This window comes from Orbilia oligospora, assembly GCF_000225545.1.
Source record: "Orbilia oligospora ATCC 24927 unplaced genomic scaffold scaffold00004, whole genome shotgun sequence".
NCBI classification, from domain to species: Eukaryota; Fungi; Ascomycota; class Orbiliomycetes; order Orbiliales; family Orbiliaceae; genus Orbilia; species Orbilia oligospora.
The window spans coordinates 815,388-832,822 of NW_011645561.1; the positions used below are offsets into that span (position 1 = coordinate 815,388).

The following is a 17,435-nucleotide window of genomic DNA, read 5'->3' on the forward strand; positions in this document are numbered from 1 at the left end:
CCCGAACCCGGAAGGCTCTATCGGACAGCCATTTTAGGCAGTAGGCCATTTTAGATATCGCTGTTACCACCCCTATGGGTTTGCGTATCCTCTTATTACTTACATTTTCCAATGGTTGGCGCCGCACGCGGTGTGGATATCGATGTTGAAGCAGTTGAAATTCGAAAAATTTCGGAAAGCAGCAGCACATAATTGTGTTGACTACTGACTTGTAGTACAAAAATACCACAATCCTTCCTTTTATATCCCAATTCATCCTGGGGCCAAAGACGTCATTTCATCCCTGTTAGAATATATATTAGCTGAATAGGTCCGGAATCGAATCCCTGGTGGCAGCTCAAGTGGGTGACGAACACCTAGAAAGCAGTCAATAAAAAACCGAAAGATTCTTAATCACTTCTTGAGCGACGCTCGTTGAGGCTTATAAACCTCTCGGAATCTTGCCTTGGTTAACGTTGTTCAAATGCTTGACCAGAACACGTTTTTTATAAATGTGAAATTCTCGTTTCGATGACTAATTCACCTAATTCGTTAACGCGTATTGAGCGGCTGGTCAAGGTTAGACGATCGTATTAATATTATGATTGGCTCAGTGCAAGTTTTATAACCATACTAGTTTGATCGCCCTCAGCTATACTCCGTATAGTAAGTTATGATAGCCCAAGCGCCAACCCTTCATCCACGGGAAGAGATTCAACAACATGCCATACCCACCCAGAGCTTGCTCGGACTAGATTGCTCCTTGTCAATTCAAAAAACCTCGGGTCGAGTAGTATACTTAGGTTCTCCTGAGCTAAATCTATAGGATAACTTGTTGTGGGTTCCATAAAGACGCAACAGTGTCGAAATCGAGATACGCTACGGGTAGAACGATTCATGATTTTAGTTATGTGGTATATCGCAAATGGGTAAAACAAGGGCTTTAAATGGATATATATCCAAAGCCGTGCCTATTTTTTCAGGGAAGCCTTACATGTTACTGTCTATAAATCCAACGCTAAACGCGATATCCCGGACCGCGGCCCGGATCGAACGGAATGGCTCCCTTTGCACTAATAGTGATAGAAAATCGTCATAGCTGAGGCCGAGGGTATCTGAATCATCTTTGAGATCAAGCACAGCGTTCAAAAGATGGAAATTGCAACCGGTAAGTACTTGAAGTTCATCACGCCTTAACGCGACGGCTTCTTTGTCATTATATTCATCGGTACCTCGGAACTGAAGTAGACCTGGTAGTCGTTCGAGCTCCTCGTGATATCGCCACCACCATACCATCTCGATCTATTAAAGGATTAGCTCCCACCCATCGTATACTTAACCAAAACAGAGGTGCACACCGTTGTAAGCCCTCCAAAAAAGAAACGCCCATCAGTATGGATACGAGATCCCTGATCAGTGCTACTTAATGAATTCGAACTCCGTATCAGAATTTGATCAAAGGAAATCCGTCTCAGGTTTGACATGTTCCTATCGGACAGTATGCCTCTACAATCACCGGCAATGATGGTAGAGGGGTTTCCATAACTCAAAGTTTCTGCTCGGGTCCCATCGATTATGAATATAGGTTGAACGCCGATGTCATGCTCATAGTCCGTGAAATTTATCAGTTCATCCCATGAACTCATTTCCATCAGGTACTGAAATTTTTGTGCGTCTCGCGCATACGCAAGAGCGTACGAGAGCCTAACTTCATGGAAAACCGACCCAGAAAAACTTTGACATTCTGGTATGAAAATGACCTTCCTTCGACGCATGAGTAGACAAGCAAGTAATGCGAGGATGTATGATTTTCCCCAGCCTGGAGTACTCTGTAGGACGTATTCGCCAGTTCGTCGGCGCATCAGGCCTTTGATATCATGGTAAATATCCCAAAAGTTGACCCGGCCCATAAAATGGAGATGTTGAGCCGCTTGATTGGTATGCTGATGAGGATAGAGACATGCGAAAGGGATGCTCTTTCGATTCTTCGGATTGGAATATGCGCCTGGGCTGGGATCGAGTCCGGCAACTTCGTCTAGGATTGATAATGCAAGGTCACGCACTATCAAAATCCCGAGGAAGCAAAGTTAGTTAAAACAATCTAGTAGGGAGTATCCTCGGGCAAATATTTACTTTGACAAGAACGAGTGCGTGTCAATGCCATAATGAAAGACTCCGAAGGAACAATATGATCAAGTCTCGAATTAACGAAGATTGATCTAGAGCGGGCTATCTGGTGGCTCCTGATAAATAGTATGTTTGGTTGTTTATAAATTGTTTTTTTTTAAGAATAAATTTTGAAAAAAAGAAAAGTTAGGTTATTGAATCGTTGAACCACTGTCTCGATCTCTAAAACTCGGAACTTAACTCTCTGGTGGCCTAATACCTGGTCTAATTTGCATCATGGCTCCACCGGAGATGCACGCCGCATATAAAATAGCAATCATCTTTTTATACGATACTGTAAGACGATATCGCGATATCTTAGTATAGTAAAGTAACAATTATTTGTATGTCTAGAAATCGACATGTTCTATGCGCATGCTCCGCATATCCATGTCAACCCAACGGGATAACAGCCCCTGTATATAACCCTTCTATGGCCTTCCCTGAGGCAATATGTACTATTTACAAATCATTTTGAACCCGCCACATATAAGTAAGAAACCATAACCTAGGTATTTACGCCAAAGGACCTGAACTTAACATAAAAACGCAAAGAAGCCCAGTGCACCCGGAATACATATAGCACTCTGGCTAACCACGGTGTGCAAAACCAGCAAGCGAATGCCTCTTAAAACTCATTGCATTGAGAATTAGGGAAAGAGCAATCCCTCCGCTTTTTCAAAGTCCCCACTTGTCATATTTAGAGCGGCTACTGCCTTAAAATACCTTGCCCCTTCCTCTAGTAGCTGGTTCAATGGACCAGGCCAGGGAGATGAACTGCTCAGTTCCCCCAGTTCAGGTGTGCTAATGCTAACCCGGAGTCTATCGTACGGATTATAAAGGGCCTCACTGATCGCTTTTGCCCATTGCCATGGTTCCGAGAACCCATCGGTCCAACCAGCATTAAAGTATTCCCAGCCAATAACCCCCCCAAAATTTGGATAATTGGTACGCAGTTGTCGAATGACTTCAGTTAACCGCTTGTGGGGTACAAACCCCGACCCTCCGTTTCCCGGGTTTGCAAGAATTCCTAGGACGATACGAGACGGGTCCCATTTCCCAAGCGTTGCTATAGCATCGTAGTACCTGAGATCACCTGCGTTCCCCCAGCCGTTATAAAATTGGCAATTGTACCAATCCACCAGTTTTCCTGACGGGCGAGTTGAAGATATTGCCAACTTATCAAGGTCGTTATAATCGAAGCCGGAAAGTCCCACTGCCCAAGGCTTTGGAAACATGGCTGATGCGACGGGCGACATTGCTAAAACAAAGTCCGGTCCTAGGTCTGCATCCAGGCGACGCAAAAGACGTAATGGTACAGAGATATCGACTCGCTCTTCAATATCAAGATCAATACCATCAATACCATATTTCCGAATTATATCCAGCAGCGGAAGATAATATGCTTCGAACTAAATTTATTCAGAAAGTCACATTAGTTCTAAATCCCATAATATATTCAAACTTAGGTGGGCACATAAGAGCGAGTATATTTGAAATCAGCGGGGTTCCAACCTGTTCATCTGATCCAGACAGCCTGTAATAGCTGCCCCTCGCTGCCCCTCCTAGTAACATCAGAACCTTGATGCCACACTGTTGCAATACCCTAATTTGGGGCCAAATATAGTCGAATCGAGGGTCGTCTGGGGGGGCATCGTTTAAGTGGATATTTCCAGGAGGGTCATTTATATGCACCGCGGCCAGATAAATGTGGGTAATTCGAGTTCTATGATACAGTAATTCCAACAAGTTCAATGGGCGGCCTTTCGGTGTCGCGAAGGTTTGAATCCAGACTTGCGATCTCGGTCTAGTCAAATATACAGGCCCCAAACCTGGTCTAGACCCTTGGGTTGTATTTTGCGGAATAGCGAGGGAAACACACTGCAAGGAGAGCTGTAGATAGAATAATACTCGAAAGAATGTAGTAATTTTAAAGTTCATCGTGCCAAACCAGTGGCATCGATTTATTGAAGATATAAGATATAGAAGTATAGAATAAAAGAACCCATTTCCGCATGTCAGATCAATGCTATTATATTCCGAGGATATTAATACACTTTTATAGTGCTACAAGGGTATCACCAACAGCATGAGCGCACCCAAAGTCTCCCAGCCAATTTAAATTCGGTTGATTACATTCAGCTGAAGACATACCATTCTGGCATTAGATCGAAACGACGTAGTTCGAAATTCATACCATAGTTCAGCAGCAGACGGAAGATCGGATAGGACGTTACAAATAGAAGTGGCTTCGTCATTCCCTATTTCAAACCGATCAGACAGATAAAGCCACAGGTTTAAACTTATATATTGGCCCCAACCTATGCGTAGCTATTTCCTGTACTCAAATCGCGCTGTTTGGAATGGATCATCATTATACAACAATCTTGGCGAAATGATCGTGAGCATGAGACTTGCGTGTTCAAGCCAGGAACATTTACGATCCAGCACGGCGATGCAAGATCAAACAAGGGGCACGGAGTCTGCCAAATCATTGATGAAATTTTCCTCGGTGGCTCTAAAGATTCTAGTAGAATCGATGCTGTCCGATCTGTGGTTCGATGTTTGGAACGGGCCGGTTCCATACATTACTTCGTAAACAACAAATTCCAACGTCTTAATTAACCCTCGGCTTCGTAACCGAGAGCCTCGAACATTAATCATAGTGCTCCATACAAGGCCAGACTGTATAATAGGATTAAGACCGCATAATGCAGGAGGTTTCAAACAAGACATCTACCAATAAAGTACTAGACTTAGGTATGCTGAAGTTCGTTTTGCGGATTTAGACTATAGTTCAACTAAATATAGATATTGGAACTCGAAAATTAACAATATCATTTAATTATAAGTAAACATATAGGCTATCATTAGTACTAAAGAGCTACCAAGCTTTGCATTTCGTCAGATGCCGTCGTTAGGATAGTATTGTTTAAGATAAGATAGGAGTCTAGGAACATGATAACAAACCAATGCCCAGAAAATCGATATTAAGATATCGCATGCACCATCTGACTGACAACTTGACCTCGAAAATCCCACGATGGAATTTTTGATTTGTGTTAAATAAAGAAGGAAACCAGGAGATTTAAGTCCAAAAAGCCTCATGGCAAAAGCCCTCCCGAAAATACTTTTTTTTTCGTAGCCAGTACCATCGAGAAAGGTCACTTTGTTGAAATTTTGAGTTAGTTGTTGCAGATTATAGGGACTCCGGCCCGCGATGGCGGAAATAGCCCCACCAGTCGAAGTCTATTTCCTGGCTTTGGACGGTTATAGTTGTGTTCGATACCATGGGTGAAACCTTCGGATTTACCATTTTAGGTTGGGCTCCGGACGTTCTAGGATTATCCGAGTAGCACATGCCGTAATATGTAGATTGTTTCCATGATCCTTCTAAATGATCCGTCGATATCATCTGTTGTATACGCGACATGGAATTTAATTTGAACCACGCAATTGCAAAGGCAGACTCAATTGACAAGCGCCGCTGTGCTGCCATCTTCCAACGTAGTCAACACAAGCCACACCACAAATAGGACATTGATGGATCCAAGGCTTCAGATTCATGATTGATTCGATGATAGATCAATGCATGGAATCACAACCGGAATACTACAATGGTGTAGCGAAGCCCCCGCCAAGTTCGAGCAACGAAATTTCATAGGCGGAACTACATGCTAGTCCCGCCGGTAACCCTGACTAGCACCATGGTACGGAGTAGAGTTTAGCTCTCATGTTTCAAGCCGGAGCACACAATTCGGATATTCAGGAACAAATTACAGGGTTAACTCGCGCTTGTGAGAAAATTCCACGGATCCATTCATCCCATCGCTTCGGTTAGTATATAACCATGACGTTTTATATTACCAAGGGATTATCAATATAAATATAGGGATACCTTGATCGCCATTTTTCGACAAGCCGGCTGCTTGGTCCCGCCTTTGAATCCCGCCTACCCGGCCCTGGATAGTATCTCGTATGCATATCCTAAACCCGGAGTCGAGCCGAATACAGATTACATATCTGTATAAATACAATGGCTTGCCCGGTTGTGAATATGCAAGGACATGTAATCTGTGAAGACTTGCAATCCGCAGTTACTTCGGAATCATGGTTCGGTACACATCTGTCCTTCTGGCACTCGCCGCAGGCCCGGCTCTAGTAGCCTCTGCAGCTTCTCAATGCTACAACTGGAAAAATGTCAAGATTGGTGGCGGTGGTGGCTTTGTTGATGGGATTGTATTCAATCCAAGCGCATCTGGAGTCGCATACGCACGAACTGATATTGGTGGAGCTTATCGATTGAACTCCGATGATTCTTGGACTCCTTTGTTGGACTGGGTAGATTCTACAAACTGGTATGTACGTCGCAAATACTACCATAAATGCTAGGATGTTCTAACAAGAGAAAAATAGGAACTATATGGGAGTCGATGCCATTGCCACTGATCCTATTGATACCAACAGAGTTGTTATGGCCGTCGGGTTGTACACAAACGATTGGGACCCTAATATGGGATCCATCCTGCGCTCAACAGATAAGGGCAATAACTGGTCTGCTACTAAGCTACCATTCAAAGTTGGAGGCAACATGCCGGGAAGAGGAATGGGAGAGGTGAGTTCATGAATTTTCCCGATATACCTACAAATTCGATCTACGAATCCAAAGTCCACAGAGCGTAAGCCACAGTTCTAATTAATAAAAACCTTATATAGCGTCTCGCGATTGATCCAAACTCCAACAACATCATTTATTTCGGTGCTCGCAGTGGAAACGGCCTTTGGAAATCTACCGATTATGGTGCTACTTGGGCTAAGGTCTCCTCATTTACTTCTGTTGGAACTTTCGTTCCAAACCCATCTAGCAGCAACTCCTACGAGCGTGACATTGTTGGAATTGCTTGGGTTACCTTTGACTCCACCAGCGGGTCTAAGGGGTCTGCTACCCCGAGGATCTTTGTTGGTGTAGCTGACAAGTCGAATTCCATTTGGGTCTCTACAAACGCCGGTTCAACCTGTAAGTCTTTAAATTTCTCTTTGTCAAATTTTGATGTCACTCGCGAAGCCCCTTTATTATAACTTTACTAATGTGAATTCCGAATTCATAGGGAGTCTTGTATCTGGCCAGCCAAGCCAAAGCTATCTACCTCACAAGGGTGTCCTTTCTCCCTCAGATAAGCTTCTTTATATCACATATTCCGACGGCGCAGGACCATATGATGGTGCCCTTGGTGCCGTCTGGAAGTACAACATTGCGTCTGGAGCTTGGACAGATATTACCCCAGTCAGTGGAGGTGATCTCTACTACGGATTTGGCGGCTTCGCCGTTGATCTCAAGAAACCTGGTACCATCATGGTAGCAGCGCTCAACGCCTGGTGGCCAGAAGGGGTAAGAAATCCTGATTTGACTCTTTTGCTGGGTAGATAGTCTTACTGACACCTTCATCCTTCGATAGCTTATTTTCCGCAGTACCAACAGCGGTGCAAGTTGGACTAGAGCTTGGGACTGGAATGGCTCAGACAGAACTAAGCGCTTCACTATGGATTCCAGTTTGGCACCTTGGCTAAGCAATCCTTCGGATGAAGTCCCAGAGCCAATTGGATGGATGATGGAAGCTCTAGTCATTGATCCCTTTGATTCTAACCACTGGTTGTACGGAACCGGAGCAACAATCTATGGTGGCCGTGATCTGACCAAGTGGGATACTGCTGGTGGCGTCGTAACTATCAAATCACTCGCTGATGGTATCGAAGAAACCGCTATCTTGGGTCTCCTCTCCCCTCCAACTCAACATGTCAAGCTCGTTTCCAGTGTCGGCGATATTAACGGATTTATTCACGACAACTTGGATACTCCAAGGACATCTGCATCCCAATTCCACAACCCCAAGTTTGCGACTACCTTCTCCCTTGACTATGCCGGCAACAAGCCGCTCAACTACGTCCGTATCGGTGGCGATGCCGGAAACATCGCCGTTTCTACCAATGGAGGTGTTTCTTGGTCTTCGCACTCTCAATCCTCGGGAACTACCGGATCGAATGGTTTCGTCTCGTACTCCGCAAACGCAGATACCATCGTATGGAGTACCACCAATATCGGTGTCATCCGCTCCGCCAATGGTGGAAGTTTTACAACTGTATCCTCTTTGCCAGCGAATGCATATGTCGCTGCTGATCGTCGCGATAACACTGTTTTCTATGCCATTTCTGGAAATAAATTCTATGTTTCCAAGAATACCGGTGCCACCTTTACCCAAACTGCGACGCTCTCGGGAAGCTGGGGTTATAAGATCGTTCCTAACCCCGGAACTGCAGGAGACGTTTGGGTTTCCACTGATGGTGGTCTCTTCCGCTCCACTAACACTGGTACTTCTTTCACCACTATTAGCGGGCCTACATGGGCTGCTCACTTCGATCTCGGTGCTCCAAAGACTTCTGGTGCATATTGGTCGATTGCAGCTATGGCTACTATTGACGGAAAGAAGGGTCTCTATAGATCTGATGACACCGGAGCAACCTGGGTCCAGATTAACGACGCCACTATGGGATTCGGTACCGCCGAAAGCAACAGAGTCGCCGTCGATTACTCCGTTTACGGAAGAATCTTCGTCGGAGGTGGAAACGGACGTGGTATCTTCTATGGTAAGTAAAGAAATATCTATGGGAATATTTAGACTTTCGATTGTTGGCCGTTTTGCTGGACCAAATTGCTAATTCCTCTCCTCACGACAGGTACCCCATGCGGCGGAACCCCAACGTCGACTACTACTGCTGCAACCACTACAAGGGCCACTACGACCTCATCGACCACCACCCGCGTTACCACTACTCCAGTGACCACCCCATCGACTACTACAACAACCGCCATTCGAACTTCCACAACAACTAGCGCAGTAACAACCACTCGTTCTACTACAACTACCACTCGTGCCAGTACCACTGCTAGCACCACAACCACAACAGGTAAGCTTCCTTAATCAATCCCTCTATTGATTGTGTCAGAATATTATCTAACACTATAATCTAGCCGGTGGTGCCCTTCAAAGCCAATGGGGACAATGCGGAGGCCAAGGCTGGACAGGCCCCACGGCGTGTGCGCCTCCTGCGACCTGCGTCTCTAGCAACCCTTACTACTCCCAATGTTTGTAAGTTAAGGGTGTAGGAAGGATTTATATATTGTAAATATGAGGTGGAGAAGTCGGAGTCGTGTACATACATAACATACATACATAATTTTAAATTTTGTCAGCCTTGAGGAAAAATTAAATGCTTATATTGGGCTCAGAGGTTGATCAAATAACCTATGGTATCTATTGGTCTATAATCCATGGTTCATGAATTCAGCGATATTGCGATATATCGATATCGATGGTTACATTAATTTCATAAGTTAAGCTAGCCCTGAGACTAAGTTAAGTATGTTAACATTATCTCAAAATTGTTCTCGGCTGCTTTATATTTATATACAATCTAGTCTCAGGGCCAGATGCCAGCGTGTCGTGTTTATAATATTACCACTACAAGGGATAGAACCCGTTTCAAACTTGGGGCAGGCAGATAGGGCCAAGTTTAGGTAAATTGGTTTTATATACTTAATATATATCGATCCTTCCCTTAGCTTCGTAATCATAACATTACTCTCATCGCCATGCATATTTTGCGAGCACGGGACAAAGAATTTTCTTTGAACTTTACAAATGAAATTACACTAGTTAGAACCTAGTTAATATTTAAATTATGTACATACACGGTAGTGTCAATACTAAATTTATATTCCGAGAGCACCCGCCCTCTACTGTGTCTAGACTAATTCAGAAACAACTCCGGTCAATCCTGGGATTTCGTTGTGTTGGATTCTGCCTGCAATTACCGCCATCAAGTGGCGCAGTCGTCTGTCAACAATTGAGGCTGGTGAGAAGGTCTTATCATGACCAGCTACAGGCGGTAGTTGCCTGTCGATATCATTCGATTTGACTCCCATGAACCCCATGACCACAGCCTTCAATAGTAAGATAACTCAGGAAAATCATAACAAATCCCACGCGCGAAATACCGTGGAAAACTCCCGTCGTCAAAACAATAGACATGTAGTTATGTACGTTATAGACACGTCTACCTTGATGTTAATTCACATTCGCCGTCGTGTAAGCGGCTCGCATGTATGTATGTATGCATATCTGCATATGCATAACTAAGTAGACATGGCGACATCCTTTTTTTCCCTTCCCTCTTTTCTCTATCATATGCAACTTTTCTTCCGACTCCGATCTGTGGACCGGACCAGGCATATCCTGGGATTTGGCCGAAGCTGAAACTAACTTGAGCAATATTCGAAAGGTGGTGGTGCTCGCTACTGGTTGCCACCGCTCCAACATGCAGAGTTAGAAATCAATGGCATGACGATCAACCAATTCACTATCAACAATGTTGGAAGCCTCGTCGGTTTTAGGGGGTAGGTTCTTCGGACCAACATGAGTTTTTCCTTTAGCCGGCAGGTGTGATGTTCAAGCCGTCCTAACAATTCTAGGTTTTTTGTTAGGGGCCCCAAGATCTGGACAAGATGTTGGAAGGAGAAGGCGGTTATAACACTTCTCTTTCCCCGCACGGCTTACAAGTCGGCTATTGTGGATATCGATATACAATTCATGAATAACATCCATGTTCTTAAAAGTCTGATTAGAGAAGAAAAACTCTCATGGTGTCTTTAGACATCAAACTGAGACACGGCTCGTCCAAACTCTCACTTGCTGTGCAAAAGCATAGCTGTTACCTAAATACTGAAGTCATTACTCGGGCGAGATCCAACTTTGACTTACAGGGAAGCTTCAATTCTGCGACGTCAAAAGCTTGACTGGGCCCTATATACCCATTGAAAGCTCCGGGATACCATGATTCAATCTTCAATATAAACAGGTATTCGATACCGGTAGCCGTAAAAAGATACCTCAAATCAAGTAACAGAGATAAAAAAAGACCGCAAAAGCGGGGCTAAAAACAGTATCGATTGAAGATCGAACCGATGGTCCGGGTTAATAATCGCTGATGCTTTTTACACCCTGCCCAATGGTATCCCACGTCTGGCATAAACTGCCAGACTGCGTCGTAGTTTTCCCCACATCAGGTCCAACGCTAATCAAAGGGCAAGGTTATCCCGAGGAAGGGATCCCGATTTATGTCTATCGATGGCGTAAGATTTCCTTCCTTGGTTTTGGATATCCCTCTCAGGATAACAGTTCTGACGACTTGGAGGCATTAACACCCATATTAAAATCTGCATGCTGCACGTCGGTGCATAAACCGGTAGATGGAAGAATTAATCGAGCAAAAGGTAAACAACACGTTCTATCAACCTCAATCGACACGAGTTTTTTTTGCAATTTTTCACATGGAATCAGAGGGGACGTAAACAAAAGGTAGCGGATTGAGCCGTCGAGTTGTGCCTTGCATTGCATTTAGAGAGTGATTCATAATCTGAATGTCGACCGTCGGTATGGTATCTACCTACTTCCTTACCTACCTAGTGTACCAATTGCAAGCGCAAGCTATCTAAACGAAGTGGCGGGTTAAGTTGGATGCATATGCAATGCTCGAAGCCACGGGATCAGAAGGTTGGTACTCTGTACTTATTTTGAAGAATGGTAATATCATAAGTAGTAGAGGTGTTCAATTAAGAGGTTCAGCTCGAGCTATCTGCTAAACGAGTGGCGTGGTTGTTCGCTTGTTGGAATGCGGAGGTATAATTTCAATTCAGAAATGTTGATACATACCCTGCACCTCCTGTGATAGTGTAAACAAATTGTTATTTTTGCTCGCCGGTCTAAAATTCAATATCGAAATGGCGCAGGATGATACGTTGACAATAATGGATTGTGCTTTGCAATATTGTAGACACACACACACATACACGCACGGCGAAGACAGAGATTGCCTGTCATATGTTTCACGAGTGCGAGGAACGGGAGAGGGGGGTATCAAGAGATTACACATGCATGGAAGAGCTCGAGAATACGGGTGGTTGCTCCGAAAACAGTACCAATGTAACAGAACTTTGTGATCTTTAAGGGTCTGGCATATTTTGTCGACGGCTGTCGACTGATCACTGTATTGTGGCACAAGGAGAATGCTTGTCTACAGACAGCTTTTGTGTGGAACTAAAGATGAGCAAGAGCTTTGCTCGATCGTCCATCGTCTGGATTTCATTCATTCATTCATTCATTCCCATTATTACTTCGCCTTCATGGTTTAGTGAATTCGTGAATTGTTCCTGAGATAGCTTGTGCTCATCTCAACCCTGTTGGGTAAGTCTTTGCAGCATTTGGACTAACATTTGTCGAGGCTATTATGATGGTTGAATTTGTGAAGGCGAGGTACACATGCAGGATTCCTTGAGGAAGTCTCGAGGTTTCTAACCGGGGTCTTCAACGTCATTAAAGCTGTGATCTCCAATATCAATACTGGTGTCTCTGTCTGCATGCATCCGACAATCCTCCTTCCGTGTCTCCTTCCAGCAAGTCCATGCTACGAAAGCTTCTAGTGAAACCGTGACTGCAAACGTGATCAGAAATAAAAGAAAAAAGAACATTTCCAACTGCCTAGGGGCTGGCTTGTTGAAATGCAGCCCAGATCCACTGGCGAAAAAAATTTTCTCCCTTAGAACGTTGTATGTTAAACGAAGCTTGTTGGTTTTGAAAGCTTCCGTCGAGCTCCGTAATGCTGTGAATTCGACTCATCCGCTTATAATTGCAAAAGTGCAAAGCCGTCTAAACGAATGGCTGGGGGTGGAGTGTAATACGCGATGGATTCTCATGCGCAAGAGACACTAGCTTTAGCTCGCGTGTTAACGAGCACGCGACGCGATGCCGACGTGCTAAAGAGTCGATGCGAGTCTCATGTATGTAATGTGTGTACGTACTTTGTACTATGTCGACGGATGCGAGTGCAAGCTTTGCAAGCTAGTTGTGGAAAAAAGAGTCAAGGCCATATTTGGAAATTGTTATTCTGGAAGAAACCCCGTTTGGGAAGAATCTAAATTTATAACTGTTTCGACCATGCCTCTTTCAGGGTCGGTCCCGTTTCGCTTAACGCACCAATGATACGGAGACGCCGCACGATCCGTCGGCCGTCATGCAAGAACCTTGCCTTTCGTTTTGAGCCGGGAGGATGGGTGTTTCAAGTTGATCCCCTACATACGATGTAGGAGTCGGGGATGTGGGCTTCCCCCGTTGAAATTGCTACACCTGTGTTTAATTGGCGTCTTGGATTTGGAAGGTATTTTGATGTTGTATATTCAAAGTTATATTTGATTACTACACAGTACTTACACACTCTTCCAAAAGATCCATAATTTAGGAGAACTTTCGGTTATATTAAAATCCAACACTGTCAAGTTCACGATTGATGGCCTGCGGGATATCCCCATCGCAAGTGCAATGATGAATGAGATGTCGAAGACCATCTTTTTCTTTTCGGTGCTGTCGTTTGCGGCAGCTGGAGATTTCCAGGATCTCGGATTCTTGAGGTGTGGGACTGACGTGTCCTGTGGCGCATGCTCTCCCTGATCATGCACGCTATCTGTGGCTTTCACCCTTTGAAAGTCTAACTGAGCCTCATTGCATGGCTAGCGGGCCAATTGCCGGCGGTCGAACCTCCACTTCAAAAGGTGGGGTCCCGAAATATGGTGGCTGGATTGGGACGTCCAGGCCCGAAACTGGCCACTTTCAGCTGAATCCGGTTAATTAAGTGCTGGTGGGGTAGCCGGTTGGTCTTCTTTTCGTCCTATCATCTGTCGATGCTTGGTCAACATGAATCTGTCTGCGGATTTTCATATTTGCTTACTCGGGAAATACGAAGCAACCGCAGGCCGTTGGTTGCACAAACCTTTGGTAAAAACCTGGTAGAAAAAAACCTGAACGGTGTCGATGATTTATTGGAGGGGCAAAGTCGAACGAAAGAAAGTAGAATATTCGTTCAAGCAGGTGACTATTGGACCATGGAGGATCGAACACAAGCTTTTTTTCTCTCTTCACTATCTTGAGAGTACACACTTGCTCCGAACCGCCTGTAAACCGTCGAAAAGGGAACTAAACTCCGAATGCAGGTATACCATCGTGAAACGCGTGTAATATTTCATTTTCGCGTGGTAATGTGAAAATTTTTTCAATTCTTTTCGGTTTCCCTTTTAGCTCTCGGGTCCCAAGACTTTGCTTGAGACGGGCTAGACGCACGTCGATGCATATGTATGCACCGGGAACATAATTGTACATACATAGCACATACATACATATCTAGATCCTTAAACTATTCTTGTGGATTAGGACGGGGAGAAAAGTGTCCACGACCGAATGGACCCAGCTGGGTCCAGTGTTCCCTGGCGTGCAGAGCCAACCTTGTGAAGAGCATAAGATTTGTCCTGCGTTAAGGGATAGGAATCAAAAGGGTGTATGGCTACTGCGATCATACCGAAAGCAGACGGTGCTTGTACCGCGGTTTCTTTTAAACGAGATGTGCGAGCAAATTGCAAAATTGGCGGGTCGGAGTTAGAGCGAGGGCAAAGCGTTGGAATATCCCTACGCATCCATCCCTCAGCTCAATTTCCAATAACGATTCTATCTCAGCCACCAGCGTTGGATAGTGGAATTTTGCGGCCGCAAGTTTAAATACACCCCAGCGAGGTTGTGCCTTGAGGTCTGATTGCTAAATTTGCTGTGCCGGACGCCTGAAGCTGCTTCAGTGCGTAGTGGGGCTTATTTTGGGGGGGTGACCTCATCAATTTGGTATCAGTGACTTCAGTCAATGACACCATTTGGTGCAATCGGTTTCGTGTGAAAAGGTAGAAGAGACAGGCTGCATACGGACGGAACATACTATTAGAGCTGGAACCTTATGAGGAGGATACTACAGGGCATGGGTATCAGCCAGAAGTCTCAGCGGGCATATTGGCCAACCCCATTTAGCAGTAGCAATCGAGGATCATTGCCGGTTTACCTCCTTCGCTCTTGGTTCCCATGCGTCAGAATCTCCAGTCAGCGTCGAGGAATTAATATAATTGTGCATGACCGATTCCACCATGTAAGGAATAAAATAAAATAAAATAAAATAAAAAATAGGTAATAAAAAAAATTCATGGGCGCGCAAACACGTCGACCCCTTTAACCTTGTCCAACCGATTTCTAACCTTGTAGCCTTGAAATTCTCCAAGTTGGCGTTGGAGGGGTTGGGGTGAATTCGGCCATCGCATGGCTGGGTTTGTGGAGACTACCGACTAACAAAGCACTTTAAGCTGGTTAAGTGTAGTAGGCCTCGTGCTCTTCTTCTCCTTCGAATCTTCTTCATAGTTTCGTTGACAATGCAGGCAAAACTTCATGGGTAATTTCCAACTGCAACCTTTGAATATTTCACTGTTGGCGCACATGCACATACACAATGAAATTGAAGATCTGTTGATTTCTTTTCCCCGCAAGTGCAGCGAGGGAGGGAGCGAGATGAGTATTAAGTTGGAAGAACAAAGCGTTCCTGCATCAAACACCTGGTTTCAATGTTGAAAGTGGCAAAGGAGGCGATGGCTTTAAATTTATGAAGGGAAATTATGTTGAGAAATATCCAATGCATGAGGCAGTAAAATTCCGGTGCCTTGGCTCACGTTAGTACCTTGAGCTAAAGCTGCTGTATACAACTTGGATCTTGCCCACAGGCCTTTCGGTTGCGGCGACATGAGAGGTTACTACAGATGTCCTTACTTGGTACCTTGGGTATCTGTAAAGAAAAGGAGCTTACCTATCCTGAACAATAAATCGTCTACCGTTGTCTCGTCGCAAGACTCCTCAACTGTGTCGTGCCTGAGTCAAGGCATCAAAGTGGGTGTTAATTAACATACCGGACCGTGTTTTGTCCTAAGAACGAACTTTACCCGCCAAAGACATCGGATTCGAATTCCTCGAATTCACTTTTTGAAAACAGGTACCGTTCCTTTGACGTGTAATGTACCTGTTTCGTGTGTGTGTGAGGCCTAGGACGAGAGAGGGCGTATTTCCCTCGAGATCTCCGCGCGCCTTCTCCTCGCTTTGGGGGGCTTTTTTGTTTCCTCCGTACATACGAGCGGGTATGTGCCGTAGTATACACCGTGGGAGAAAATAGTTCCCATCTGGGCTGCCGGTCGTGGCCAAGTCGACACCAGCTAGTTAGGTCCCGGTTCCTTGTTATAGGTAGGTCTGGGGATATGTCTAGTCCTGGATGCGTGTACTGCAAAGGCTCGCCAGCCAAGGTTAGCCCTTTTTTCCCATACTAGTACGCCCGTGTGGGTGCCCTGTAATTCCTTTTTCCTGGGGTTTCTTTCTTTCTTTCTTTCTTTCTTTGTGTCTTTCTGTCCCAACTAGTCAAGGAAGGGGAGAAACCAGGAGAGGGACATCCGTTCGAATGTTGCAGAGGATTGTCTGGCAAGTACTGGGTTAGTCTAGCCTGGCTGTTCTCCTGTTCTCGCACAGCCAGCCGGGGCAAGCAACCAAGCAAACAAGGACGGACGAGAACAAGAAGTAGGTAGGATTGTTCGAGGCAGGCCGCAACAGGACGCTAGTTAGTTCGTTATACATAGCAGAAGCAGAAGCAGTGTGTGTGTGTGTACATCGTGGTATACTGAAAGTACGGTATAGTTGTATGTAGTTCATAGTGCAATCCATTCCTATTCGTCGTTTTGTCCCTTATTCTTCCTTTTTCCTCATCATCCACTCATCGTCCACTCTTTCCCTTTCCCTTTCCTTTTCTTTTGTTCTGGTCTTGTCCTCTTTCTTCTTTTATCCTGACACTCTCTCTTCCCTTTTTCTCTCTTTTCATCGTCGTCGTTCTTCTCTTCCTTCTTTAACCCTCTTCATCCCCCTCGTCTTGGGTCTGCCTCTACTCCCCAGGCATTCCATTTCCGAACTGTCAATATCTCGACATTCGAAAAGAGACGATTATCCGACTCTAGATACAAGTTGCATACACCGACTGCAATCTTGTATCATACAATCCTTGGACTCGTCCCAATACGACCTTGAGGACCTGCCGCTATATATCGCAATAGCACTCCTTATCTGTTTCAACAGGAGAGATACAGGTGGTCGTTTGGATTCACCTTGGTCGTCTCGCCACTTTCACCTCCAGCCTTGGAACCGTAAATATCAACCCACCCACCACCCTCACCTTCCCACTCTCTCCCACTCTCCCTCCATCCCTCTCTTACGCCATTCCAGTATCCCCCTCACCGGTACTGGTCTGTCCTGGTTCTTCTGTATCTTGAACTTATCTGCTGGAAGGAC

The 17,435-nt window shown here is 45.0% G+C and overlaps 4 protein-coding genes across 4 annotated transcripts; 1 reads left to right on the forward strand and 3 right to left on the reverse strand.

The window, feature by feature from the left end:
* Positions 1-969: 969 nt before the first annotated feature.
* On the reverse strand, positions 970-1,275 carry AOL_s00004g241 (uncharacterized protein; the record flags this gene model as incomplete). The annotated part of the gene is made up of 1 exon (XM_011118891.1): positions 970-1,275. One exon carries the CDS (start codon positions 1,273-1,275, stop codon positions 970-972), a length of 306 nt encoding a protein of 101 aa, XP_011117193.1.
* Positions 1,276-1,292: 17 nt separating this feature from the next.
* AOL_s00004g242 (uncharacterized protein) lies at positions 1,293-1,889 on the reverse strand (the record flags this gene model as incomplete). Its single annotated transcript, XM_011118892.1, has 1 exon — positions 1,293-1,889. One exon carries the CDS (start codon positions 1,887-1,889, stop codon positions 1,293-1,295), a length of 597 nt encoding a protein of 198 aa, XP_011117194.1.
* Positions 1,890-2,795: 906 nt separating this feature from the next.
* AOL_s00004g243 (uncharacterized protein) lies at positions 2,796-3,404 on the reverse strand (the record flags this gene model as incomplete). Its single annotated transcript, XM_011118893.1, has 1 exon — positions 2,796-3,404. One exon carries the CDS (start codon positions 3,402-3,404, stop codon positions 2,796-2,798), a length of 609 nt encoding a protein of 202 aa, XP_011117195.1.
* A 2,851-nt stretch (positions 3,405-6,255) lies between these two features.
* On the forward strand, positions 6,256-9,294 carry AOL_s00004g244 (uncharacterized protein; the record flags this gene model as incomplete). Its single annotated transcript, XM_011118894.1, has 7 exons — positions 6,256-6,503; positions 6,562-6,760; positions 6,862-7,162; positions 7,254-7,534; positions 7,602-8,787; positions 8,878-9,108; positions 9,173-9,294. 7 exons carry the CDS (start codon positions 6,256-6,258, stop codon positions 9,292-9,294), a joined length of 2,568 nt encoding a protein of 855 aa, XP_011117196.1.
* Positions 9,295-17,435: the final 8,141 nt, after the last annotated feature.